Genomic DNA, 23,998 nt, shown 5'->3' with positions numbered 1-23,998 from the left:
TCCCCCAGGCTCCACAGCAAAACTCACCCTCGGGCTTGAGGAGAAGCACTGCGTAATTCTCTCCTCCCTCCAGCCGCACTGAGCAGTTCAGAGGCCGTTCAGAAGCTCAGGGACCCGAGTAACTCCAAACCCAATGGTTTCCCTTTAGGAACTGGTGTTTGTGGCATTACTTACTTGCGCTTGTGGCACAGGTACAGGGCTGGGCGGTGCCCGTTTGTTTTACAGGTGCTGAGGAGCAGAAGTGCCATGCTGTCAGTGCTAGCCCGTGACCAGCACTGGCTGAAGGCTGAAGCTGTGTGCAGGGAGGCCAGCAGGCAGGTCACAAACCCCTCTGCAGCCTCAAGGGAGCTCAAGTGCAGTTCTCTGTTTGGACAGGTCCATATATTCACACACTGGGATGTAAAAGGCTCTGAAACCTCTCCACAGTCACCTACTCAATAGTAAATATTAAATATTGAGCTGCTGCTCCTTTTGGTCCTTTCTGTCTATCTTTTCCCAGTCATCAGGGCTGTTTCCCTGGCTCTGTGTGTAACCCAGGCTCCTCTGACATGGAATGGTTCCAGCTCTTTGTTGTACCCAGGCAGCCCAGCTCTTGGCATCTTTCCAAAGTGATGTCTTTCCTTCTAGAGCCTTCCCTTTCCTTCTAGATCCAGACCAGTTCCTACGGGACGAGTTACCTTTGCTCAGATTTGCTCTACTTGATGGGTTTCTTACGTGCCTTTGTGTTTCCTTCTCTCCGTCCCTCATGCCTGGAGGGTTTCTCTGTGGATTTCAAAGAGATCTCATGACCCCCCTCCACATTTCCCTTGTCTCCTGTTCCACTGCTCCCTGGTTTTCTGTGGCTCTCCGCTGCCTTTCTGTGGCCAGAATGGTCTTGGAAGGGACCTTGGAGCTCCTCCAGTGCCACGCCAGCCACGGGCACGGACACTTTGCACTGTCCCAAGCTGTTCCCAGCCCTGCCCAGCCTGGCCCCGGGCAGTGCCAGGGATCCAGGGGCAGCCCCGGCTGCTGTGGGAGCTGTGTCCTGCCTGGTGCTCCAGCACAGCGAGAGCAGAGCCCGGTGACCAGGGACCCTGGTGCTTTTCCTGCTCTGTTTCCTGCTCTAACTGCTCCAGAAGGATGTGACAGGCACGAGACCACGGCAACCTGCAGATCCTGTTCCCTGGAATATTTTCTCTCATCTGTAATCACTTCATCAAAAGCCATAAATCAGCGAGGGGAGGCTCCAACGCACAAGCACGGCTGCAATTTGTGCCTTCCTGCCCAGTGTTTTGTTTGGCACATGGGACTGCAAAGCTTTTCCTGAAACATTGATGGTGACACCACAGGAGGACTCAGTGAAACTGGAGAGGGAGGCCACTGGCATTCCTGGTCCTGCTTCCATCATCCCTGCTTCCTCTTTGTTTATTGGAGATGATTCAGGGAGCAAAGCAGTGGGTCCATTTTTGTATTTACTCTGGAGTTCATTGTTCCAAGCTTGTTTTCCAGTCCTGGGTGCTGAACATCCCAGTCCTGATCTGAACATCCAAAGGGGGACACCTTCACCAGAGGGCACAGGAGGAGGAGATGGCAGCCAGAGGGACACGAATAGGAGGCAGAAAAAGGAGGCTAGGGGAGTTTTCCCGAGCAAAACCTGGCTTGGAGAAGGCAGGTGGCTCTCGAGTGGCCTTGTCCTGGTGTCTCAGAGAGGAATCTTGCTTTGCTTCCCTTGGGAAAGGACTCCAGGACTCTCTTTCCTGACCTTTGTGCAAAAATAAATAAAATTACCCAAAACCTTAAAACTTGTGCAGGGCCAACGGGATCTGCTGAAGTGGCTGGCACATCTACTTGGAGCCAGGTGGATCCTGGGAGCCGAAGTTATGGAGCTCCCCGAAATCCATGGAATTTTGTGGCCAGGAGAGCAAAGGCAGCGTCTGAAGGGCTGTCAGGGCCCTGCCTGGATGGAGAGGACAGAGCTGAAATCCTGGGGTCCCACCCTGGCACCACCTCCTGCTTCTTGTGACAGAGAAAGAGCAAAACCGCTTTGTCCATGAATATTCCACGTGGAAAAGGGTTTGGTCCAGAGCTCCCCTCAGCCCAGGAAGCAGCTGCTGGGATCGCATCCTTCACGGCATTCCAAGCGTGTCCCGCTCCCACCCTGCTCCCCAGGGCAGTCCCCCCGCCCCAGGCGCCCCTTCTGCCTCACACTGATTACATTTATCTTCCTTTGTTTGCCAATAAAAATCCCTCCCCGTTTTTCTGTTTTCCATCTGACACACGGATTTTTCCCATGTGTGTTTCCTCCTCTCCTGGCCTGGGGCAGAGGGAAGGGAGGATCCCAGATCACCTCATGCCAGAGGAATTTTCACGTGCTTTTCCATCTCAGGTGGGAGAGCCTCCAGGACAGAGTTAGGAATGTCCCCTGGGCCGAGGAGACGCGTGTCGAAGCAGGACACCCCGGAACGCCAGAGAACCACCCCAGGACCTGCTCCCAGTGCCTCCGCTCCAGGCACCAGTTCTGCTTGGGAATTGGCCAGATCCCTGGGAAACCAGGACTTCTAATTCATTACCGGAGGTCTGAGTGACCGTGGGACAACCTCTGCCCCAAAATCCTGCCCAGGTTTGCTGCTCCAGGCGAGGGGGACTGGCAGGCGGCTGGAGCGCAGAGCACAGGAGAGCGGAGGCTGCTCGAACACCGGAAAAAAGGCAAACACCCGTGCCCGCACCGGCAGGGTGGCACCGCCAGGGTCGGCTGGCAGTTTGACACCCCCAGGCGGTCCCAGCATGTACAGGCGGGTCCCGGGGATGGGCAGCGACCCCGAGCCCGAAGGATCGGCTGCGCCGCGGCCCTTCCCTCCGCTCCGCCGGAGGGCGCCCGACCCTCACCGGCGGGATGGCACCGTGCGCGCCGGGAGCTGCAGGCGCGCCGGGAGCTGCAGGCGCGCCGGGGCTGGCGCGATGCGCGCCGGGAGCTGTAGGCGCGCCGGGAGCTGCAGGCGCGCCGGGAGCTGTAGGCGCGGTGCGCGCCGGGAGCTGTAGGCGCGGCGGGGCTGGCGCGATGCGCGCCGGGAGCTGTAGGCGCGCCGGGAGCTGTAGGCGCGATGCGCGCCGGGAGCTGTAGGCGCGCCGGGAGCTGTAGGCGCGGTGCGCGCCGGGAGCTGTAGGCGAGGAGCCCCTAGCTAAGGCCGCGCCCGAGGGCTCCGCGGCGCCGCGCTGGTGTCGTCACTTCCGACGCGCAGGGGCCTGGCGGGATGGCGGCGCGGCGGCGGCGGGAGCGGAACCGGCGCCGGCAACGGGACCGGGACTGGGACCGGGACCGGGACTGGGACACCGAGCCGGAGCCCGACGGGGCCGGGATGGCGGCGCTCTCCGAGAAGATGGTGAACGGCTGGGTGATGCAGTTCTACTTCCACCGGGCCGCAGAGGCCTATCGCTCCGGGCGCAACCGCGATTTCCGCCAGTTCCGAGACATCATGCAGGGTGCGCGGGGCCGGGCGGCGGCGGGGGCGGGCCGGGCGGTTCCGCTCGGGCCGCAGCCCTGACCCGCCGTTTGTCCCGCAGCGCTGCTCATGCGGCCCCTGGTCCGGCAGCCGGACGTGGCCCAGATGCTCCGCATCATGCAGCTGCTGTCGCGGGTGGAGGAGGGCGAGAACCTCGGTAGGTGCTGCGAGATCTGCAGGGCCCCGGTGTGTCCGTGTCCCCGCAGCTCCCGGGGCTCGGTCCCTGCTCGGAGCAGGGCTATGGGTCAGCCTCAGGGGTCTCTTCCTCTCTGTGGGGCCAAGAGCAGCGTCCGGGGTTGGCAAACCCATCAGCCTGGTGGCTCCTGCTGAGCCTCGGGGCTTCCAAAATGCTGCCCCGGGTCAGAGCTGGGATGGTCTCGAGTGCTGCCCGCCGAGTTTCCCGTGGCTGTCGGGGCAGGAATTGAGCCATGGGCAGCGGCTCGGCCCGGGGGCTGCAGGGGCTGTGGCACAGCTGTGCAGGTGGCTGCTGCCCCCGTGCAGGTGAATAAGCAGCTCCCTGCAGGGAGGCGCCGTGACCGCCCCAGAGGTGTGGCTGTCCATTCTTGCAGATTGCACCTTCGACAGGGATTCCGAGCTGACCCCGCTGGAGTCGGCCATGCTGGTCGTGGACTACATCCGTAAGGAGTTCTCCGTGCCAGACAGGACCATAGAACCCGTGCAGAAAATGGTGAAGGAAGCTGTAAGATCTCCTTCTCTCTCAGTAAATACGTGAGGCAGCTTTTGCCTCGCGTGGGCGATGCTGGGAGCTGCCTCACGTGTGGGATTCCCTCCTTGTCTGCAAACTCCTGCCTGCTGTGCTGGGGCAGTTCTGTGTGGAAGCTGGCACTGAGCTGCTCCCTGTGCCCTGCTCCAGTCTGTGCTTGTTCTCCTCTGCAGGCTGTTGTCGTCTGTATCAGGAACAAGGAGTTTGAAAAAGCTTCTGACATCGTCAAGAAGCACTTTGGCCAGGAGCCCGGAAACCAAGTGAGTCTGTGCTGCAGTGAAGTGGGAGCTGCTGGCGTGTGCACAGGGGGTCTGATGTGTCCTGGGAAGGTTGGGGTGGAGGCCACAATGGAAGCAATCCTTCTGGAGTGCTGCACGTTTGGGTTGTCCCCTTGGAGCCCCCTCTGCCCCCCACCCTTCCTCACACACCTTCACAGCCCTTCCAGGCACCACCATTTATCCCTTGGTGAGCCCCCAGCTCAGCTTCTGAGCAGGGTCTGGGGGCAGCAGGAGTTCCCACTCCTGCTCTGCAGGCAAGGAGAACTCCTGACATAAGGTGCTTCTGCTGCTCCTTGGTTGCTCTCCTGTTCCTCTGGCCTTTTCCCAGCCTCACCTTGGTGTTCATTGGTTGTGCCTGGAGAACACTCAGCAGGAAGGACCCAGTCCTTGCTGTGCTTGTCACTGCTTCCCTGTCCCTGCCCGGAGCGTTCTCACCTGACCCCGTGCATCCCTTCTCCAGAAAAAGAGGAACGAGTGGCTGGCTGTCATCCAGGAGAAGAATCCCTCTCACCCAAAGGTCAAAAACTTCTCCTACAAGGACTTCCAGCAGAGCATCTTTGACTTCCTCAAGGGCTACATGGACGACTCGGAGCCCGTGCTGCTGACGGTGCGTGAGCGCCCGCTGCCCGGGGCTGGGCTGCAGCAGGGAAAGCCTGCCACGCCGAATTCAGGCCATTCCCAGGAGCCTTACGTGGCCCATCGAGGTGTTCCAGCCCTGAAACGCCTGTGGGAGGGGTGAAATGGAATGGGAGCACGAGGAATCATCTCTGTAATGGTGCTGTGCTTTCTCTCTCTTCAAGTCATTGAAAAAGACTTTGAACTTGGAGCAAGGCAAAGCAAAATCCTCGCTGGGGACTTCTGAGCTTGCAGATGGGCTGAAGGACCAGGCAGCAGCTCCGGAGGCCTTGGGAAGTGCAGAGGGCCCAGCCGGAGCTCCAGAGGCATCGGGAAGTGCAGAGGGCCCAGCCGGAGCTCCAGAGCTTGCAGGAGCAACAGAAGACCTGGAGGGAGCTGCCAACCCTGCAGAAAGGCTAGCTGGTCTCACAGCAGCTGCAGAGATTGTGGAAGAAGCCAGTGGCCCTGCAGCAGCTGTGGAACCCATGGAAGTAGTGACTGACCCAGCAGCAACGCCTGAACATTTAACAGCAGCGTGTGATGTCCTGAAGGGCACGCCAGAGCCTATGGACGTAGCCAAAGAACCAGCAGCAGCAGCCCCAGAACTCCCCAGGGTGCCCACCAGGGAGTCACAAAGGTGGGCAGAGGGGTCTGTCTCTAGGTTGTGGATGGCCTAGTTAGCCTCAAGTTCCCTTCCAAGGGGCAATCCCTGTGTCCAGGCAGCCCCTAATTCCCCAAAAGCCTGCCCAGGCCAGCCCAGAGGCGATGGTGCAGGACTCTGGGTGCTGGGAGAGGTGTTTGTTGAGGTGCTGTGGTTCAGCTGCTGTCAGGAGGTGCTGCAGTGAGCAGGGAGGGGGCAGTGGGAATGGCAGGAGGCAGTGGGGCAGGATTCTCCATCCCTGCTGCCTGGGGCACTGCCCTGAGCAGGAGGGAGGGCAGGGAACGCCCTCCTCCTGGATTTGTGCTGCAGGGAGCTGGGGCTGCCAGTGCGGGCGAGGCTGCATCTCGGGGCAGCAGAGCTCCCTCGGCAGTTTCCCTACAAGCCTCCTGGTTGTGTTTATTTTATAGGCAGCCCCCCGGAGCTGTAACCTCGTGTGGGATTTCTGTCCTGAGAGAAGCTTTCAAGATCCTGTCGGACTCTGGGGACCCGGACGCCCTTTTCACCAAACTGGACGAAACAGACTTGCCTTCCCCCAAGCAACTGTCTCCTTCTGTATCCCACAGAACCAAGAGATGCAGAGAAGTGGAGAATCAAGCTTCTGAGACCTCACAACCTCCTGAAACGTCCCATAACATCAAAAACTTGTTCAGCATAAGCAATCTGATCATGGAGTTGGACGGCTCGTCCAGCATGTCCAGCGAGGGCCCCGACTCTTCCCAGGAGCACGTGGTCTCTTCTGCTTCCAAACCTGCTCCGAAATTGCCTGAGAAGCCCTTGGCTGCCCAGAGTGAGAAGTATGGAGCCCCTCTCGTGTGGTATTGTCTGCTCTGCCCCAGTCTTGTCTCGCTGATGTTGGCAGCCTGAGCACCGAACCCTTGCCCTGTGTGCCAAGATGAGTGTTGGCCTTGCCCGCCAGCCCGTGTGGAACTGGGCACAGCAAACCCTCTCTTGCCCGTATGTTTGGCTTTAAAACCAATTATGGGTTAACGAAGAGGAGAAAATGATCGAGTCCTACTGGTAGTGAGGTGCTGCAGCTGGTCCTGGCATGTGATTCCAGTACAAGGAACACGTGTTGCTCTGATTTTTTTGAAGTGTTTTCTTTTATAGTTCTTTGGAAAGTTTTAAAGTTCTCATAAAACTTCTTTAGCCTTCTAATAATGTTTACATGTTTCTACTGGAGTTGTCATGCACTGTTCATGTAAATAATGATTGTTTTGCATTCTTTGTTGAAGTTTTCCTTTTTAATGGAAAAAGGGTGATCCCACAACGAATAATGTAAAACAATTATTATTTATATGAACAGTGTATGATAACTCTAATATGTAAATATTATTAAAAAGCTAAAGGAGTTTTATGAGATCTTTAAAACTTTCAAAAGAACTATAAAAGAAGACACTTTTAAAATCAGAGCAACACACGTTTTTCCACACTTCTCCCAGCTCCATCTCTAGCTGTAGGAGCATCCTTCTCTTGTTTCCCACCTCTTAATAAATACAGTGTCCACAGGCTGTCTCTGCTTGCTTGGTGGCCCTGCACCTGCTCCCCAAAAAACCTCCTGGGCCAGCAGCCAAAGTGAGCCTCACCTCATTCCAGGTCCTTCAAAGGACGGTGGAACAGCTCCTGTGGCACAGAGGAGAAGGACAGCTGGAGTGATGAGGACGAGCTCTTTGCAAATACAGGTACGAGAATCGCCCTGGCAGCGACTCCCTGTGCTGATCCTGGCATGGGGTCACTCACAGGGGTCTTGCTGCTGCCTGGGTGACTGAAGTTTGAAACCAGAAATCCTGTGGAAAGGCTGGGATAAAAGAATTGGGGTGTATTGCCTGTCACAGGGTGCTCTGACTGCACAGCTCAGCAGTTAAGCCCAAGGCAGCTTCTCAGGGAGGTCTGTACCTCCCAAATTATGGGAAATGTAACTCTCTCCCTTGTTTTCCAGTTTCATTTGAGAAAAGCAACCTCTCCAACTCCAGCTCCAAGAAACAGGTATGTGGAGCCTTAGGTGTTTCCAGCATGCCCTGCAGTGGGGCAGTGTCCATGGTAAAAGAGGCTGGAGCTGTGCCCCTCCTGCCTGCAGGGCACTGGGAATGTGCCTCAGGTCCCTTTGATGGCTCAGAACAAGGTTTGCCAAATTCCCCTCACGCTGGACAGGTTCTCGTTCAGGTGAGGGACACACATCTGGCAGCTGTTAGCCAGGAACAGGGCCCACGTTGGTGCCACCAGGAGCTCTCCTGGCCCCTGGGAAGGCAGCTGCTGCACCACAGCTCCCGTGCTGGGGCGTTGTGTGCAGCTGCCAGGACCTGGCTGCCTTCCTGCACGGGTGATGAGGGAAGGGACGTGCCAGGAGGAACTGGCAGCAGGCTGTGTGCCATGCAGCTGTTTCCTTGCTCTTTGTAGAAATGGACCATGCAGGAGAGCGAGTGGATCAAGGAGGGAGTGAAGAAGTACGGAGAAGGGAGGTGGAAATCCATTTGCCTGAAGTACCCCTTCAGGAACCGCACGGCCGTGATGATCAAGGACCGCTGGCGGACCATGAAGAAACTGGGAATGCTCTGAACTTGGGCGCCATAGGACTTTCTTCATGGTTTTTGGACCTGTTTGTTTTTTGGAAGCTGGACCAGAGTGCTGTCTCTGGCAGTGGGGAAGCCCCTCTGACACCAAAAGCGTGGCTGACAGCTCCAGCTGTACCTGCAGAGAGCAGCCTGCTGCATGTGGCAGGGCTGTGCAGCCTCTCAGCCTGAATTTAGACTGAGACTTCCTTGTCCACCTGACCACTGCAGCCTCTGGAACAAATCCCAGCTGTCTGCTCTGCTCAGGTGTGATCAGCAGGATGCTCTCAGAGGTGACTGTTTTTGTGTTTTAGTTGTCTGTTCTCTGAAGCACTTGGATCATCTCTTTGCCATCCCTCCCTTGTAGAACAGGCAGCACTGAGTCCCAGCACTTCTGTGCGGAAGAGATTCAGGCAAGAGGATCTACTTGTATTTTTTCCCCCTATTTCTGTTTTGTAAATGGCTAATCTGTGAGGAGAGATTGCTCCCTTCCAGCTCTGAGGCTTTAAAAAGCTAAAATTACTTTGTCTTTCAGTCCTTGGAACTATTTGTTTCTATGCTAAAACTTTTATTTCTGTCTTTGGTAATGTTTTCTTTGGACTTTTCCTGGTACTAGCCACATGTTCCTGCCTTCAGCTGCAAAGCTGGAAGTCACCTGTAAAATAAAGTTCCTTTCTTGTTTAACATCAAGAGTTGTGAAAGTGTGAATTTGTACCCCATGGGTGGAAATGCAGCAGAGGGGCACAGACTGCCCCAGGAATGTGGGGCTTTCCCTTCCCCTCTGGGAGTGTTGGGCGCTGCCCTGGAGGTACATGGGACACAGGAGTTTCTGGACTAGGTCGGGGCGATACAGGGGCACTTTACAAATTTAGTTTCTAAGTTGCTCTTGGCTGCCATCCAGCAAAGCCAGGGCTGGGAGAAGTTTTGTCTAGGAACAGCTGCTTCCCTCTCTGTCCTTCAGCTGCAGGTGCTGCACTTGGTGCCCCTTGCGCCCTGGCTGTGGCCAAGCGTTTTCCTCCCCTTCTGTAAATCCCTTCCCTGGAGCGCCCTGGGCAGCAGGAGCTTGGGTCAGAGCTGTGGGAGCTCCGAGGCAAGCTCTGAGGCGAGCTGGTGGTGGCCACAGGAGCCGTGTCCCGTTCTTGCCCCCTCCAGGGCAGGCTCCTGCCCCGGCAGCACAGGCTGCGCGCGCTGCAGCTGCGCACGGGAGCAGGTTAATGATTACCCCGTGCCCCGGCCCCGCCTGGGAGCGAGTGCTGGAGCCCCGGGCAGCAGGAGGATGCTGCTGCTGCTGCTCCTGGCTCTGCTGGGCCCCGCTGGCTGCCCCAGGACAGAGCACCTGGGCAGCTCCAGCCAGGAGCCGCCGTTCCGCGGCGCCGACCGCTACGACTTCGCCATCGTCATCCCCGGCGGCAGCGTGGAGTGCTTCTGGCAGTTCTCGCACCAGGGCGGCAACTTCTTCTTCAGCTACGAGGTGAGGGCTAGGGACGTGTCCTGGGACAGGCTGGGCTGGATCCAGCCCGCGTGCTCCTGTGGCATCCTGGAGACTGTGCCTTTCCTAAGGCCCTTCATGGAATTGTGTGGGTCGGAGGCATCTCACAGCTCATTTCCTTCCACCCCTGCCGTGGCAGGGACACCTTCCCCTCTCCCAGGTTGCTCCAAGCCCTGTCCAACCTGAGGGTTGACAACTGCAGGGATGGGGCAGCCACAGCTGCTCTGGGCACCCTGTGCCAGAGCCTCCCCACTGTCACAGGGAAGTATTCCTTCCTAATATAACCAACCTCATCCCAATCTATCATCAATCCCATGGATTTTTTAAACCACCTGCTTTAAGCCCAGGAAGTGGTGCTGGGAGCTCTGGCATAGTTGGAAGCTCTGCCCTTCACTGCCTGGCCCGAGGCTGTGGCACAGCGCTCCTGGCACAGCGTGTGCCTGAGCTCTGTCCCCACAGGGAAACTCCAGCCCTTTCATCTCCTGTTTACACTGGGCTGGCTGAAGGAGAGCCAGGGCACAGCTGTGCCTGGTTGTGGCAGCTTTCCCCTGGCTCAGTGCTTGGCAGAGCAGCCCCACAGGAGCACATCCTCAGGGCTTGGCACAGCTCCATCCTGGACACAACAGTGACCCACAAATCCCCCTCGGGTGTTCCCCGCTCCAGGTCCAGCGGGCGACGGGGATTGGCAACAGCAGGAACGTCCTGGTGACAGCGAGTGATCCCAGCGGCTCCCAGCTTGGAGTGTCCCAGGACGTGCGAGGCCAGATCAACTTCCTCACCCAGGACACAGGCGAGCCCCAGCCCCTGCAGCAGCTCAGAGCCCGCCTGGCCAGGGGGCAGGATGAGGGCTGAGCACCAGGATGTGTCTGCCTGGGGCCCTTCCACCCAGGGACCAACAACCCCCTTCCCTCTGCAGGTTTCTACCAGCTCTGCCTGGACAACCAGCAAAACCACTTTGGCTTCATGCAGGTGTACCTCAACTTCGGTGTGTACTACGACGACTTCAGCATGGAGCACCAGCAGCCAGCAGAGAGGAAGGAGCTGAACGACACGCTGGAGGCAATTGGGGTGAGGCTGAGGGAGGCACAGGGAGCCCCAGCAGAGCAGGGATGGGCACGTCCTGCCCAGGACACTGAGCAGGGCCTCTGCCCGGGCTGAGCTGCAGCTGAGTGCTGCACTGAGCCCCAGGGGCAGCTCTGAGTGCAGCTCTGCCTCTCCTGCAGGTGAGCATCCAGAGGCTGCAGGTCCACATCTTCCACATCTGGCGCTTCTACAACTTTGCCCGGATGAGGAAAGGGGCCGACTCCTTCCTCCTGGAGTCCAACTACAACTATGTCAACGGGTGGTCAATGGCCCAGAGCTGTGTCATCGTCCTCTCCGGGCTGCTGCAGCTCTGCTTCCTCAAGCGCCTCTTCCACGTGCAAACCTCGGGCAGCCAGAAGTGCTAGAGCAGGGCAGGGACCTCCCTGCAGAGCCAGGGGACCTGGCTGCCACTCTGTCCCACCACGGAGCAGGAGGAAAGGCTGGATTCCACTTCCAGAAGGAGGCTGGAGAGTTCTCCCTGCTCCTGCCTTATCTCTAGCCCTCATCCAGGGAAAAGTCAAAGGCCACACTGTCACCTGAGTTCTGTGTGCTGTGCGGGTTTGTCACATCCCTACCCATTGCTAGCATCTTAATGGGCCTTTTCTACCAGACTCCCAATAAAGGAACCCCTGGCAGAGTCCAGGGAATGCCTGCTGCCCTCCAGCCTCTGTGAGAGCAGAAGATGCTGGGCACTCCCTCCCTCCCTCCCTCCCTGAAACTCAGACTCTGAGGCTCTCCCCAACCTCATCAATCCCCCCAAACACACGCCAGTGTGTCACACTGCCCACAGGAGGAGCGAGGACTCATTCCCCCAGACCTCCACACCAGACAAGAGGCACTGAGAAAAGGATCAGGCTTTATGTGACAGGGCTGGGGCCAGGGCCCCTCCTCCCGTGCTGGCAGCAGCCCCCTGAGGGCTCTGGGGCTCTGTGCTGGCAGCTCCCCACGTCTCCATCCCACTCGGAGTGGGCTTCCCGCAGCCACGGGAAGGACAGAGCCCGTTCCAGCCCAAACACTCACAGAGCACGAGGGTCCCCAGGGTCCCCGGGGTCCCTTATGTCAGCGTCTCCTCGTTCCGCACGTACTCGCCGACGTCGGCTTGGTGGAACACCACGATGGCCAAGGGGTCGACCTTGCGGCACTCCTGGGTGGACTTGGCAGCCACCCCGAAGCCCTGGGGGACGGAGGGGAGGTGAGGGAGGGTCGCCCAGGGTCTGGTATCCCCCCGCAGCCCTGGTGGGGCCAGGCGCTCACCAGCGGGACGTCGGCCATGGAATACACCACGACGCCCTGGTACTGCGCCGTGTTCTCCGTGATGCGGCCCAGCCCCGACTTCAGCACGTGGTTCCCGTAGAGGAAGGACTGCTCCGAGCCCGGCTTCACCCACACCTTGTACTGAGAGAGAGGGGCAGGGCCTGAGGGGCCGTGGGGCTGGCACGGGGCTGTGGGCTGGCACAGGGCCGTGGGGCTGGCACAGGGCCGTGGGGCTGCCATGGGGCTGGCACAGGGCCGTGGGGCTGGCACAGGGCCGTGGGGCTGCCACAGGGCCATGGGGCTGGCATGGGGCTGTGGGGCTGGCATGGGGCTGTGGGGCTGGCATGGGGCTGGCACAGGGCCGTGGGGCTGGCATGGGGCTGTGGGGCTGGCATGGGGCTGTCACGGTGTCGTGGGGCTGGCATGGGGCCGTGACCCACCTTGGCATAGGGCGCGAGGAAGTCCAGGGCAGTGACGCTGAGCCGGAACTTGTGGGATTTGGTGAACTTGCCAAAGCAGCTGCCCGGGGCCACCAGGCTGTCCCGGGGCACGCTGGCTGCCAGCTTCAGCAGCTTCTCACTGCGGGAGGGAAACGGAGATTTTAAGGAATTTAGAGATTTTAATTAGAGATAAGCCTTACTAGAGTTAATTGGAATAAATGAGTAGGCCTTGGTGAAGTTAAGAGTTTGTAATTAACTAGTAACTGATTGCTTGTCAGCACAATGTTGAGTTAGCTGGGTTTACAATGAAGAATACACAAACTGACAAAGAGCTTTTAGGAACATAAGACAATTCTGGGGCTCCTCTGAAACCAACTGAAGACAAGGAATGGGAGTTCTACCAAGAGTTCATTTGTCATTTTTGCATTGAAAAGGTAGAAAGGCCAGAACAAGGAAGACTTCATTGACTTCCTCATTTTGGGACCTCTCCCCATGAAAGGGACACCGACCCATTTCAAGGAACAAATCACACATGCTGAATGGCTTTGGGAGTGATTGGCATAGGAAGTGAGGAATGGGCTGTACCAAAATGATGAATATGCATTTGTATTTTGGGTATTCAATACCTGTATGGATAAAAGGGCTCTGTAATCACCTGGAAGGGGCGGTGTGGATTTGGGAGCAATCCCACACACAACAAACACATTTTCTAACTTTAAACCGTTAGAGAGTTTTTGTCCCTCACAGCTGGCTGTCGGTGCTAGCTCAATGTCCGGATTTCCCAATCAAGCAGGGGCAGGGCCGCGCCCGCCGCTCACCTGAGGTAGAACACGCGCTCCCGGTGCAGGCGGAAGCAGTAGGTGCCGTCGGGCCGGTCCACCAGCAGCTGGATGTTCTCCCCGATGCTGCGGGACCGAGCCCGTCAGCCCGGCCCGTCCTGCCGCGGGACCTCCGGGGCTCCCGGTGCCCCGCCGGGCCGGGACACAGCACCCCTGGCTGCCCGTGGTCTCCCCGTTCCCCGCGATCCAGCCCGCCCGGTGCCCATCCCTCCCGGTGCGCATCCCTTCTCCGTGCCCGGTCCCGCCCGGTGCCCAGTGCCCATCCCTCCCGGTGCCCATCCCTTCCCCGTGCCCGGTCCCGCCCGGTGCCCAGTGCCCATCCCTCCCGGTGCCCATCCCGCCCGGTGCCCATCGCTTCCCCGTGCCCGGTCCCGCCCAGTGCCCGGTCCCGCCCGGTGCCCATCCCTGCCGGTGCCCGTGCCCGATCCCCGGCATCCCGCCGGCCCCGGCCCCTCACTATTTCCCGAGCTTCTCGAACACCGCGCGCGTCTCCGCCTCCGTCAGCGGCCGCATCTCCCGCGCCGCGCACGCGGGGCCGCCGCGGCCGGAAGCGAGCGGCGCGGGACGGGCGGAAGCGGAAGTGACGGAGGCGGAAGCGGCGGGCGCGGGGGTGACGCGGCGGCGATGGCGGCGGCGGCGGCGGAGGAGGCGCGGCTGCTGGCCTGGCTGCGCGGCCCCGCGGCGCCCGGCGGCCCCGAGCTCGCCGCTTACGTGTCGGAGCTGGCGGCGCTGGGGCTGGCGGAGCTGGGCCGGGAGCCGGCGCGGCTGGCGGCGGAGCGGGCGCGGGTCGGGGCCGAGACGCGCCGCCTCGCCTTCGAGCACTACCGAGCCTTCATCCGCTCCGCCGAGTGCACCGGCCGCGCCGGCCGCGGCTTCGGCGGCATCGAGAGCCGGCTGGGCAGGCTGCTGGAGCGGCTGCCCGCGCTGCAGGACGCCTGCCGGTGCGGGACGGGCACCGGGCACCGGCAGCGGGTGGGGACGGGGCAGGGCGGGCCGGGATGGGCTGCGAGGCCGGTGGGGACGGCAGCGTCCCCGATGCAGGCGCTGCGGGCAGGGCTCTCCCGCTGATGCCGTGCCGCCCCGCAGGAGCTTCATGCGCGATGCCGAGGCCATCGCCTGCAGCCGGCGCATGAACAGCCTGACGCTGAACCGGCACACCGAGATCCTGGAGATCCTGGAGATCCCGCAGCTCATGGACACCTGCGTCCGGAACGGCTACTACGAGGAGGCCCTGGAGCTGACGGCCTACGTGCGCCGGCTGGAGAGGAAGCACAGCAGCATCCCCGTTATCCAGGTGAGCCCCGCAGTGCCTGTGCCCGCGACTGGGGTGAACCCCGTGTTGTGCCATCCTGGGATCCAGCAGAACCCTGTGCTGACCCAAACCCCTGACCCAGGTGACCCCCACGCTGCCCCGTGTCTGTACCTGACTTGTTGCTCTGGTTTTTAAAAGTGTTACATTTTCTTTTATAGTTCTTTTGAAAGTTTTAAAGTTCTCATAAAACTTCTTCAGCCTTCTGATAATGTTTACAGGTTTCTACAGGAGTTCTCACACACTGTTCATGTAAATAATGATCGTTTTGCATTCTTCTTTGTGGGAGGAGGGAATTGATGGGCTGTTGGTTTGACCAGTGTGGTTGGAGAGGTGGCAATTCCACCCTCCAATCCACTGCCACTTTTGGAATTCTGTATATTGCGAGGTCAGAAATAGAACCGCCTCTTTTTCTCTGTTGAACTCCCCGAGCTGTGCACTCGTTTGGTGTCCAGCAGCGGCCCTGAGCACAGGCTCTGTGTTCCGCAGGGCATCGTGGAGGAGGTGCGCCAGTCGGCCCAGCTGATGCTGAGCCAGCTCATCCAGCAGCTGCGCACCAACATCCCGCTGCCCGCCTGCCTGCGCGTCATCGGCTTCCTGCGCCGCATGGACGTGCTCACCGAGGCCGAGCTGCGCGTCAAGTTCCTGCAGGCGCGCGACGCCTGGCTGCGCTCCGTGCAGGCCTCCGTCCCCGACCACGACCCCTACGTGCACCTCACCAAGACCATCGAGGCCTGCCGCGTGCACCTGTTCGACGTGGTCACCCAGTACCGCGCCATCTTCTCGGACGAGGAGCCGCTGGCCGAGGCCGCGGCGCCCGGCGAGGGGGCCATCTTCCACAGCTGGGTGCTGCAGAAGGTCTCCGAGTTCCTGCGCGCGCTGCGGCGCGACCTGGAGCGCGGCGTGGGCGGCCGGCTGGACTCGCTGCTGGGGCAGTGCATGTACTTCGGGCTGTCCTTCAGCAGGGTGGGCGTGGATTTCCGCGGGCAGCTGGCCCCCCTCTTCCAGCGCGTGGCCGCCGACGCCTTCGGCAAGGCGGTGGAGGAGGCGGTGGAGAAGTTCCGGGAGGAGATGAATTCCTATACCCTGATCTCGGCTCCGGCCGTGCTGGGGGGCACTGCAGCGGTGCCGGTGCCCACAGCCCAGCCTGGCACGCTGCAGCCCCCCATGGTGCTGCTGGACTTCCCACCCCTTGCCTGCTTCCTCAATGGGCTCCTCGTTGCCTTCAATGACCTGCGGCTCTGCTGCCCCATCGCCCTGGCACAGGATGTCACCGCCTGCCTGGACGCTGCCCTTGGCGAGGTGAGCCCGCAGGATGGAGCTCAGTCCTGGGAGATCATGGGCCAGATTCGTTCTGGGTTGGGAAAGCCTCTGAGATCATCCAGTCCAACCAAACCCTGCACTGCCAAGGCCACCCCTAAGCCGTGTCCTCAAGTGCCACATCCACACAGCTGTTAAATCTACCCAGGGATGGGATTCCACCGCTGCCCTGTGCCAGGGCTGGACAGCACTTTCCGGGAAGAAATTTTCCTCATGTCCCACTTAAACTTCCCCTGGGACAACTTCAGGCTCTTTTCTTGTCCTGTCCCTTGTTCTTTGGGAGCAGAGCCCAGCCCCACCCTGGGAGTAGTGGAGGGTGAGCAGGTCCCTCTCGAGCCTCCTTTTCTCCAGGCTAAGCCCTCCCAGCTGCTCCTTGTGCTTGAGCTCCTTCTCCAGCTCCCTTCCTTTCCCTGCACACACTCCAGTCCCACAGTGTGTATCTCTGATGTCCCAGAACTGACCTCAGGATTCAAATGTGGCATCACCAATGCCCAGCACAGGAAGATGGGCACTGCCCTGGGCCTGTGGCCACACTGTTGCTGGTACAAGCCAAGTGCCACTGGCCTCCTTACCCACCTGGGCACGTGGCTGTCACCAGGTGACCTGTCCGCCTCTCTCTCTGCCCAGGTGACCAAAACCATCCTGGCCTTCCACCGTGCTGAGGAGGCGGCTTTCAGCGGGCGGGAGCAGGAGCTCTTTACCCAGTTTTGCACAGCATTCCTGGAGGACCTGCTGCCCTACCTGAACCGCTGCCTCCAGGTGCTTTTCCCTCCAGCACAGATTGCACAGGCACTGGGTGAGTTCTCAGGCCTTGGTTTTTGTTGCAGGGGGAGGACACCCGTGGCTTCCCCCGGCGCTGAGCGGGCCCTGTCCTGCTCTTGCCCCTCTGCGGGGTCTCGATGCCCGCAGAGCCCCTCACCCCTCTCTCCCCTTCCCAAGGTGTCCCCCCGACGCAGCTGCAGCGTTTCGGCCGCCTGGGCCGCATCGACGTGGCCGCCCTCAGGGAGCCGCTGGCTTTCCTCCTTCCGCCGGCACCGGGCGGGGAGGAGCCGCCACCGGAGACCGCCCCGGACGCGGAGAGGGAACACGCGGCCGTGCCCACCGAGCCCACCGAGGGTCCCTCCGGAGATGCTGCGCTGCCGGGGGAGGGTGACCCGGTGGCCACGGGGTAACCGGGCCGGGGCCCGCCCGCGTCACCGGGGGAGCGACCCGGGCCCCGCCCGCCCCGGGGCCGCCAGGGGGCGCTGCGGCGGCGCGGGTGCGCGCGCACCCGGTGCGCCATGGCGGCGGCGGCGGCGGCGGGACGCGCCCTGCCCGGGCTCCCGGGACGGGCCCCGCCGGGGCCCCCGCTGCTCCCCCCGGGACGGGCCCCGCCGAGGCTCCCGGGACGCGCCCTGCCGGGGCTCCCGGGGTGGGCCCCGCCGGGGCTCCCGGGACGGGCCCCGCCGGGGCCGCCGCTGCTCCCGGCCCGCGCCTGCGGACACGCGGCGGGCTGGGACCGGCGGGAGCGCTCCTACTGGCGGGCGCTGCGGCGGCGGGTGCTGGGCCCGCCCGTGCCGCCGTTCGCCGCCCCGGTGCAGGTGGGAGCCCCGGTGCTGCGCGGCGCCGCCGCCGCCGTGCCCCCGGAGCAGTTGGGCGGCCCCGAGCTGCGGCGGCTGGCGGCGGCGCTGGCGGCCGGGCTGCGGGACCGGCCGTGCCTGGGGCTGAGCGCTCCGCAGCTCGGGGTGCCGCTCCGGGTTTTCGCCGCGGAGCTGCCGCCCGCCCGCTGCGCCCAGTACCCGGCGGAGCTGCGCCGAGCGCACCACATCGAGCCCTTCCCGCTCCGCGTCCTCGTCAACCCCGCGCTCCGCGTCCTCGACAGCCGCCTCGTCACCGGCCCCGAGGGCTGCGCCAGCATCCACGGCTTCTCCGCCTACGTCCCGCGGCACTGGGCCGTCCATGTCTCCGGTACGGACCGACCCGCCCTGTCCCGGGTGGGACCCTGCACCTGCCCCTCCCTCGCGCGGTGCCCGTCTCTTGCACGGCTCCTGCAGTGTCCCGGTTCCCCCTCTCACGCGGGTTCCTATTTTTTCCCCATCATCACCCCCCAACCCACCGCTCCCCCGGGCGCAGGCGTGGACGAGCTCGGGGTGCCGGTGAGCTGGGAGGCGTCGGGCTGGGCCGCCCGGATCATCCAGCACGAGATGGACCACCTGGATGGGATCCTCTACATCGACCGCATGGACCCGCGCACCTTCACCAACGTGGGCTGGATGGAGCTGCTGGACTGAGCCTGCCAAAAGAACCGGCGTGGCTCCGGGGCTCCGGCTCGGCTTTACTGCAGCCAATACAGACCTGTGGCCTCAGCGTGGCTCCGGCCCTTCCTGCAGCCAATACAGACCTGTGGCCTCAGCGTGGCTCCGGCCCTTCCTGCCCACGGCTGTGCACAGGAGGCAGCCGGCGTCCTGCCCACCCTGCCCTGGGCACCGGGAATTCCTCGTGGGTCTAGCAACAACCTGCTGCCAAGGCTGTGCAGGGGAGGGGCACTGAGGGGATCCTTCCCTCTGGGGCTTGTTTGGGGCTCACAGTCACAGTGTGGGCAGTAGCTGGGCACAGCACAGGGGGCACCGGGATGGGGTGGGGGGACAGCAAGGCTGAGGGGAGCCCAGGGACTGCACAGGAGGACATGGGGTATGGGCAGGTGGGTGTCATCAGCTGGTGGCTGCTTCATCCAGGTAGCTCTCTGTAGGCACAAATCCCTGTCTGGGAGGCTGGAGTGTGAGGAACGCCCTTGGGATAGGCAGAGGTCTTTGCTCTGGGTCATTGCATTTTGGGGGGTGGGGGGCTGGGCTGAGCCCCCTGGTGTGGGCAGAGCCTTGGGGAGTGGCTGGGCACCAGCTGAAGCACTCGGATTGTTTTTATTTTCATATAAACAAGACAGAACCCAAAGCAGCATTAAGTTAAAAAATAAAAAAAGAGCAGGAAGAAGAGTGGAGTGCAGCCCGGGAGGGACCCGGCCGCCCAGGCCATGCTCAGACCCACCCCCCGTAGTGTGACCCCCGGGCCGTGTCCCCGCAGTGCAATGGGGCAGGAGTGAGCGAACACGAGTCGGTTTGGCACGGCCAGGGAGGGGGGCACAGCGGGGCCTGCAGCTGCCCCAACCCCACACCCCCCATGCCCTCCTCAACCTTCCTGTCCAAAGTCCTCCGTGAATTTCTTCACTTTGAGGAGATCCTCGGCGTTGACGGTGGGGCGGGTGGTGGCCAGCGAGCGCAGCATGTCTGACTGCAACACAGGTGCGTGGGCACGTGGCTCAGACCAGGCAAGGGCACGGGATGGGGACCCCCAGGGCAGTGAGGCACCTTTGCCCCATGGCAGCAGCACGGACCACAGGTGGGAGCTGCCTGGCAGTCCCAAGCCCCTTTCCTGTCACCCAGCCCTCCTCTGGGGGTTAGACCGTGGGTTTGTGTCCACCTCCAGGAGCCACAGCCCTGCGTGCCCTCGGCCTGGAGGACGAGCAGGGAAGCAGCCAGGCCAAAGCCACAGACGGGACACTTACCATGCAGACAACGGGCTCCATCAGCTTGTCACTGGGCACCTCCATCCAGGTCATCTCGATGGCCCCAGGGTCACCGGGCGAGCACGGCGTCAGGAGATCGTCCACGAGGGCACCGGGGGTGGTGCGGGAGGGCCCACGGACCTGCACAGAGCCGGTGGCACGTGGCACAGAGCTCGGGGTGGGGGCACAGCAGGCACAGGGCCCACCCCTCCCCAGGACCACCCCGGCAGCCCCCGCTCACCTTCTTGAAGTGCGTGGCCGACTGCACCTTGCGCACGGGCTGCATCAGGGCGTCCCGCACGATGATGCTGATGTCGGCCCCCGAGTAGCCGTCGGTCTTGCGGGCGAGCTCCTGGATGTTGGCGTCCGTCAGGGAGTGCGGGGTGTTCCCCAGGTGCAGCCGGAACATCTGGGCCCGCGCCGCCTCCTCGGGCAAGGGGATGTAGATCCTCTTCTCGAACCTGGGGGCACGAGGGGTGAGCCCCAACTCCAGCCCTGCTGGGGAGCTGGCACGGGGGGCTGTACATGGGGCTCACCTTCTCCTGATGGCCGAGTCCAGCACCCAGGGGATGTTGGTGGCACCCAGCACCAGGATCCCGTCGCTGCTGTTTCCCACACCTGTGGGCACATGGCTCGGGACAATCTCCAGGGATTCTCTGAATCCCCAGGTTCCAAGCCTGCCTCATCCTGCTCCCACCCATCCCTGGGACGGGCCCCCACCCACCCTGCATCTGCACCAGGAACTCGGTCTTGATGCGCCGGGCCGCCTCACTCTCGTTCTCGTTGCGGGAGCCACACAGCGAGTCCACCTCATCGATGAAGATGATGGAGGGCTTGTGCTGCCTGGCCAGCTCAAACAGGTTCTTCACCAGCCTGGGAACAAAGCAGGGGATGGGGTCCCTGCTCAGAGACCCTCCTCAGCAGCACCACGGCAGCCCCACGTTCCTCCCATCCTGAGAAGCCCATGCTGGCAGCAAGGCAAGTGCCACACCAGGGGCTGTGTGGGCCCCTGGGACCCTACTGGGGATTAAAGTAAGTCTAATTATAGGATACAGAAATTAATCATGTAGAGTTAAGTTTAATTATGACTTGCTCACAGCTTGGCAGGGGTGAGCTCTCCTCAAAGCTCACTGTAAGTGAGCTGTAAATGAATTCTAAGCATGGACAGATGGGAAACTTTCAGGTAAGAGCTGCAACTCTGGAGGGCCCCAAAGCTGCCCCAAGATGGAGCATGAGAGCAGTTAATTAAGAAAAGCAGACAGAATCCAGTTAAGTGTTAGAAGACCCCAGTTTTAAGTCGCTGTTGGATTGAGAGGTCTGAAAAGATGAGGGGGCACAGGCTGTGAGGGAAGAGGCCCAGGGACTGCATTTCTCAGACTCCCTCTCTGAAGGCACCAACTCCCAGTTCTTTAACAGCCCCATTATTGGGGTCCCTGATGCTGGTGACCCCTGCCCCAGCCCACAGCCCAGCCAGGGCTCCAGGAGCCACTGTGGCCATGTCCCCGCTGCCAACTCACTTCTCACTCTCCCCCAGCCACTTCGACGTCAGGTCAGAGGATGACACAGAGAAGAAGGTGGAGTTGTTGGCCTCGGTGGCCACGGCCTTGGCCAGGTAGGACTTGCCAGTGCCAGGTGGCCCAAAGAGCAGGATCCCGCGCCAGGGCGTGCGCTTCCCTGTGGCAGAGACCGGGGTCAGGCCTGCCCATCCCTGCGCCCAGATCCGTGCTGGGATCACCCACAGAGGGGTCACCTTCTGCACAGCCCCTTCCCACTACCGTGGCCTCACCTGTGAACAGGTGTGGGAACTTGATGGGCAGGATCACGGCCTCCTTCAGGGCTTCCTTGGCTCCCTCCAGCCCGGCCACGTCGCTCCACCGCACGTTGGGCTTCTCCATCACGATGGCACCTGTGAGGGTGTGACTCTGCTCACACAGCCCCACAGAGATGGGCACAGATAGCACTGAGAGCCAGGGTCCCTACCCACACCCCCAGCAGCTGTTTGGGGTGAGCAGCCCACAGGAACGGGCCCCAGCCCCACAGCCTGTCCCCCTCCCCACAGCCACCCCTTGACAGGGCTGTCAGAGAATCCCTCCTAACCAGAGGGTCGAGCCCACCACAGCCTCTCTCACCCATCAGCTGCTCCTGCAGCTTCTTCTTCTCAGGGTTCTCGCCCTCGCTGTCACTGTCACTCCTGGGGACAGGGGATAGGGCTCAGGAGCGGGACTGGCACCGGTATGGCAAGGGGGGTCCTGCCAGCTCCGTGCCAGACAGGGGATCCCTCGCCCCCGTCCCCCACGCACCCCTTGTTGTCATTCTGCGCCTCTCTGACGGGCCTCTTGCCGTGCCTGTCCTTGCTCCGCAGGTACTCCTTCAGCTTCTCCGCCCGGTCCAGGTACTGCACGCACTTGGCTCGGATGCTCTCCTTGGCCTTGTCGCTGTGAGCCTCATCTGCAGGGACCCGCAGGCGTCACCGGGAGCCCCGAGCGCCGGACCCCCCGCGCCCCGCCCGGTCTCACATTTGATGGCGTGCAGGAAGTACTCCACGGCGTGCTGGTACAGCCGCAGTGCCTCCTCGTAGTTCTTGGCCCTGTCCTCCTCGGTGGCTTTGGTGACCAGGTCGATGGCTTTCTGCGGGGGGCAGCGCCGTCAGCACCGGGCACCGGGCACCGGGCACCGGGCACCGGGCACCGGGCGGGCCCCTCCCCACCGCCGGGCCGGGCCCGCCCGCACCGCGGCTCCGGCGCTGCGCCGGCTCCCTGCCCACCGCGCCAGCACCGGGGCTCGGCCCGGCTGGGCGCCCTCGGCGGGCCCCGCACCGGGCCCGGGTGAGGCCTCTCCCAGGCCGGCGCGGCACCGGGGCCCGGTGAGGCCTGTCCGCCGGGCCGAGCGGAGGCCCGCAGGCAGGGGGCCGGAGCCCCGGCCCCGTGGCGGTGCCCGCGGCCGGTACCTGCAGGGTGGACGTTGTCATCGCATCGCCCGGTGCGGCCGCTCCGGCGGCCCCGGGACGGCGGCGGCGGCGGCGGCGGCGACTGCGGCTGCGCGGGGCCGCGCGCCCCCTGCCGGCCGCGCCGCGGCGCGCGCCGCCCCGCCCACAAACGGGCGGGGCTTATGAGAGACGAATAATATATTCATGTGTTCATGTGGGCGTGGCTTAGATGGACACGCCCATTGGCTGACATTGCATGTTTGGGCGTGGTTTACCTTAGCCCCGCCCACAAAGCCCCGCCCCGCGGGCGCGGTGTGCGCGGGAACGCCCCAAAAACCCGGGAACGCGCGTGGGGGTGTGTGTGTGGGTTTGGGTGAGTTTGTGTTCACCTGTGTGTGTGTTCATGAGTGTTCACGCGTGTCTGTGTGTGTGTTTGGGTGTGGGTGTGTGTGTGTGTGTGTTTATGTGGGTTTGGGTGAGTTTGTGAGAGTTTATGAGTGTCTGTGTGTATCTGGGTTTGCGTGAATGAGTGTTCATATGTTTGTGTGTGTGTCTGTGTATGTGTGTGTTCGTGAGTGTTCAAATGTGTTTGTGCATGTGTTCATGTGCCCGTGCGTGTATTTACGTGTTCATATGTCTGTTTGTGTTTACGCGTCCTTGTGTGTGTGTGTGTTCCTGTCTGTATGTGTACTTACATGTTCATGTGTCTGTTTACCTGTTCACATCTGTGTGTTCACATGTCTCTGTGTGTTTACCTGTTAACACGTGTGTTTACATGTGTGTGTGTGCGTGCCCAGGCACACACCCCTGTGTGCACGTGTACGGTATTTCCCTGCGCACACACTCACACTCAAACACCTGTGCCCACTGCTGTGCCCACAGCTCAGCTGGCCCTGCTGCCCCTGCTCTAAAAGGTGCCCCAGCCCCCTAAGAAATCCCCATAGAGACCGTGCCTCAGTTTCCCCAGAGATCCCCCACTCCTTCCTGAGACCCCAACCCCTCCATCACCCCCAGACTCCCCCAATCCCCCCACTCCTTCCAGAGACCCTCGTTCCTCCCACCATCCCCACACCAGACTCAAAATGAGACCCGGAGCCCCTGGAAAAGGCAATCTGATATAAATAGCGATTTACAAAGAATACAAAAATAGAAGGAGGGGGGGCAGCACCCCGAGCCAGCACCCACAGGACCCCACAGCCCCCCGGGAGCAGAGAACCGTGCAGCAGTCTGCCGGGGGCTGGGGGGTCCCGGCAGGAGGGGGACCCTGGAGGTCCATCCGTGCCCCCCAGCCCCCAGGGTGTGGGAGCCGCCCCCGGGGGGAGGGAAAGTACAAAAAGCGAAAAGTGCATCAATCTACGTGTCCTGCCCCGGGGGATTCCCGGTGGAGCGGCAGCCCCGGAGGGTCCCGGCAGCCCCGGAGGGTCCCGGCAGCCCCGGGCACAGACACGGCGTTTGTTCAGCCTTTGGGAGGTTTGGGGGTCACTGCTGGGGGGCAGT

At 61.8% G+C, this 23,998-nt stretch overlaps 5 protein-coding genes across 6 annotated transcripts; 3 read left to right on the top strand and 2 right to left on the bottom strand.

The window, feature by feature from the left end:
• The first annotated feature begins 3,187 nt into the window (after positions 1-3,187).
• TERF2 (telomeric repeat binding factor 2) lies at positions 3,188-8,993 on the top strand. 2 transcript variants are annotated; one of them, XM_021526974.2, is made up of 10 exons: positions 3,188-3,459; positions 3,541-3,636; positions 4,049-4,179; positions 4,377-4,463; positions 4,942-5,088; positions 5,282-5,733; positions 6,321-6,551; positions 7,351-7,436; positions 7,694-7,740; positions 8,152-8,993. In XM_021526974.2, the coding sequence occupies exons 1-10, from the start codon at positions 3,231-3,233 to the stop codon at positions 8,308-8,310; spliced, it is 1,665 nt and encodes a 554-aa protein (XP_021382649.1). In that variant the 5' UTR covers positions 3,188-3,230; the 3' UTR covers positions 8,311-8,993. The 2 variants fall into 2 exon arrangements, with proteins under 2 accessions (XP_021382649.1, XP_021382648.1); XM_021526973.2 differs by having other exon boundaries at positions 6,165-6,551.
• A 584-nt stretch (positions 8,994-9,577) lies between these two features.
• TMED6 (transmembrane p24 trafficking protein 6) lies at positions 9,578-11,240 on the top strand. The gene is made up of 4 exons (XM_021526975.2): positions 9,578-9,774; positions 10,456-10,582; positions 10,709-10,860; positions 11,016-11,240. Exons 1-4 carry the CDS (start codon positions 9,580-9,582, stop codon positions 11,238-11,240), a joined length of 699 nt encoding a protein of 232 aa, XP_021382650.1. The 5' UTR covers positions 9,578-9,579.
• A 471-nt stretch (positions 11,241-11,711) lies between these two features.
• NIP7 (nucleolar pre-rRNA processing protein NIP7) lies at positions 11,712-13,970 on the bottom strand. The gene is made up of 5 exons (XM_021526976.1): positions 13,866-13,970; positions 13,388-13,474; positions 12,570-12,708; positions 12,130-12,270; positions 11,712-12,049 (listed from the first exon to the last, which is right to left on the bottom strand). The coding sequence occupies exons 1-5, from the start codon at positions 13,919-13,921 to the stop codon at positions 11,930-11,932; spliced, it is 543 nt and encodes a 180-aa protein (XP_021382651.1). The 5' UTR covers positions 13,922-13,970; the 3' UTR covers positions 11,712-11,929.
• A 62-nt stretch (positions 13,971-14,032) lies between these two features.
• Positions 14,033-19,004, top strand: COG8 (component of oligomeric golgi complex 8). Its single transcript, XM_031505875.2, has 7 exons — positions 14,033-14,349; positions 14,495-14,702; positions 15,207-16,019; positions 16,665-16,833; positions 16,977-17,194; positions 17,276-17,984; positions 18,150-19,004. The coding sequence occupies exons 1-7, from the start codon at positions 14,033-14,035 to the stop codon at positions 18,305-18,307; spliced, it is 2,592 nt and encodes an 863-aa protein (XP_031361735.2). The 3' UTR covers positions 18,308-19,004.
• VPS4A (vacuolar protein sorting 4 homolog A) lies at positions 18,916-22,617 on the bottom strand. Its single transcript, XM_021526978.2, has 11 exons — positions 22,523-22,617; positions 22,092-22,203; positions 21,876-22,023; positions 21,705-21,766; positions 21,362-21,481; positions 21,093-21,249; positions 20,300-20,448; positions 20,112-20,193; positions 19,817-20,036; positions 19,576-19,716; positions 18,916-19,301 (listed from the first exon to the last, which is right to left on the bottom strand). The coding sequence occupies exons 1-11, from the start codon at positions 22,541-22,543 to the stop codon at positions 19,200-19,202; spliced, it is 1,314 nt and encodes a 437-aa protein (XP_021382653.1). The 5' UTR covers positions 22,544-22,617; the 3' UTR covers positions 18,916-19,199.
• Positions 22,618-23,998: the final 1,381 nt, after the last annotated feature.

This window comes from Lonchura striata, chromosome 13, assembly GCF_046129695.1.
Source record: "Lonchura striata isolate bLonStr1 chromosome 13, bLonStr1.mat, whole genome shotgun sequence".
In the NCBI taxonomy this organism is placed as follows: domain Eukaryota; kingdom Metazoa; phylum Chordata; class Aves; order Passeriformes; family Estrildidae; genus Lonchura; species Lonchura striata.
This window is presented reverse-complemented; position numbering and strand designations above follow the sequence as displayed.

Bases quoted from the DNA above. Each gene is read 5' to 3' on its own strand.
- TERF2 (XM_021526973.2), top strand. From the start codon at position 3,231: ATGGCGGCGCGGCGGCGGCGGGAGCGGAACCGGCGCCGGCAACGGGAC. The intron at 3,637-4,048 runs GTAGGTGCTGCG...CCATTCTTGCAG, and splicing joins GGAGGAGGGCGAGAACCTCG to ATTGCACCTTCGACAGGGAT. The intron at 6,552-7,350 runs GTATGGAGCCCC...ACCTCATTCCAG, and splicing joins TTGGCTGCCCAGAGTGAGAA to GTCCTTCAAAGGACGGTGGA.
- TMED6 (XM_021526975.2), top strand. From the start codon at position 9,580: ATGCTGCTGCTGCTGCTCCTGGCTCTGCTGGGCCCCGCTGGCTGCCCC. The intron at 10,583-10,708 runs GCGAGCCCCAGC...TTCCCTCTGCAG, and splicing joins CTTCCTCACCCAGGACACAG to GTTTCTACCAGCTCTGCCTG. The intron at 10,861-11,015 runs GTGAGGCTGAGG...CCTCTCCTGCAG, and splicing joins ACACGCTGGAGGCAATTGGG to GTGAGCATCCAGAGGCTGCA.
- NIP7 (XM_021526976.1), bottom strand. From the start codon at position 13,921: ATGCGGCCGCTGACGGAGGCGGAGACGCGCGCGGTGTTCGAGAAGCTC. The intron at 13,475-13,865 runs GTGAGGGGCCGG...TCGGTCCCGCAG, and splicing joins TTCGAGAAGCTCGGGAAATA to CATCGGGGAGAACATCCAGC. The intron at 12,271-12,569 runs GTGGGTCACGGC...CCTCTCTCTCAG, and splicing joins TCCTCGCGCCCTATGCCAAG to TACAAGGTGTGGGTGAAGCC.
- COG8 (XM_031505875.2), top strand. From the start codon at position 14,033: ATGGCGGCGGCGGCGGCGGAGGAGGCGCGGCTGCTGGCCTGGCTGCGC. The intron at 16,834-16,976 runs GTGAGTTCTCAG...CCCCTTCCCAAG, and splicing joins ACAGATTGCACAGGCACTGG to GTGTCCCCCCGACGCAGCTG. The intron at 17,195-17,275 runs GTGGCCACGGGG...CGGGGCCGCCAG, and splicing joins TGCCGGGGGAGGGTGACCCG to GGGGCGCTGCGGCGGCGCGG.
- VPS4A (XM_021526978.2), bottom strand. From the start codon at position 22,543: ATGACAACGTCCACCCTGCAG. The intron at 22,024-22,091 runs GTGAGACCGGGC...GGGTCCCTGCAG, and splicing joins CTTCCTGCACGCCATCAAAT to ATGAGGCTCACAGCGACAAG. The intron at 21,482-21,704 runs GTGAGAGAGGCT...ACACCCTCACAG, and splicing joins GCTGCAGGAGCAGCTGATGG to GTGCCATCGTGATGGAGAAG.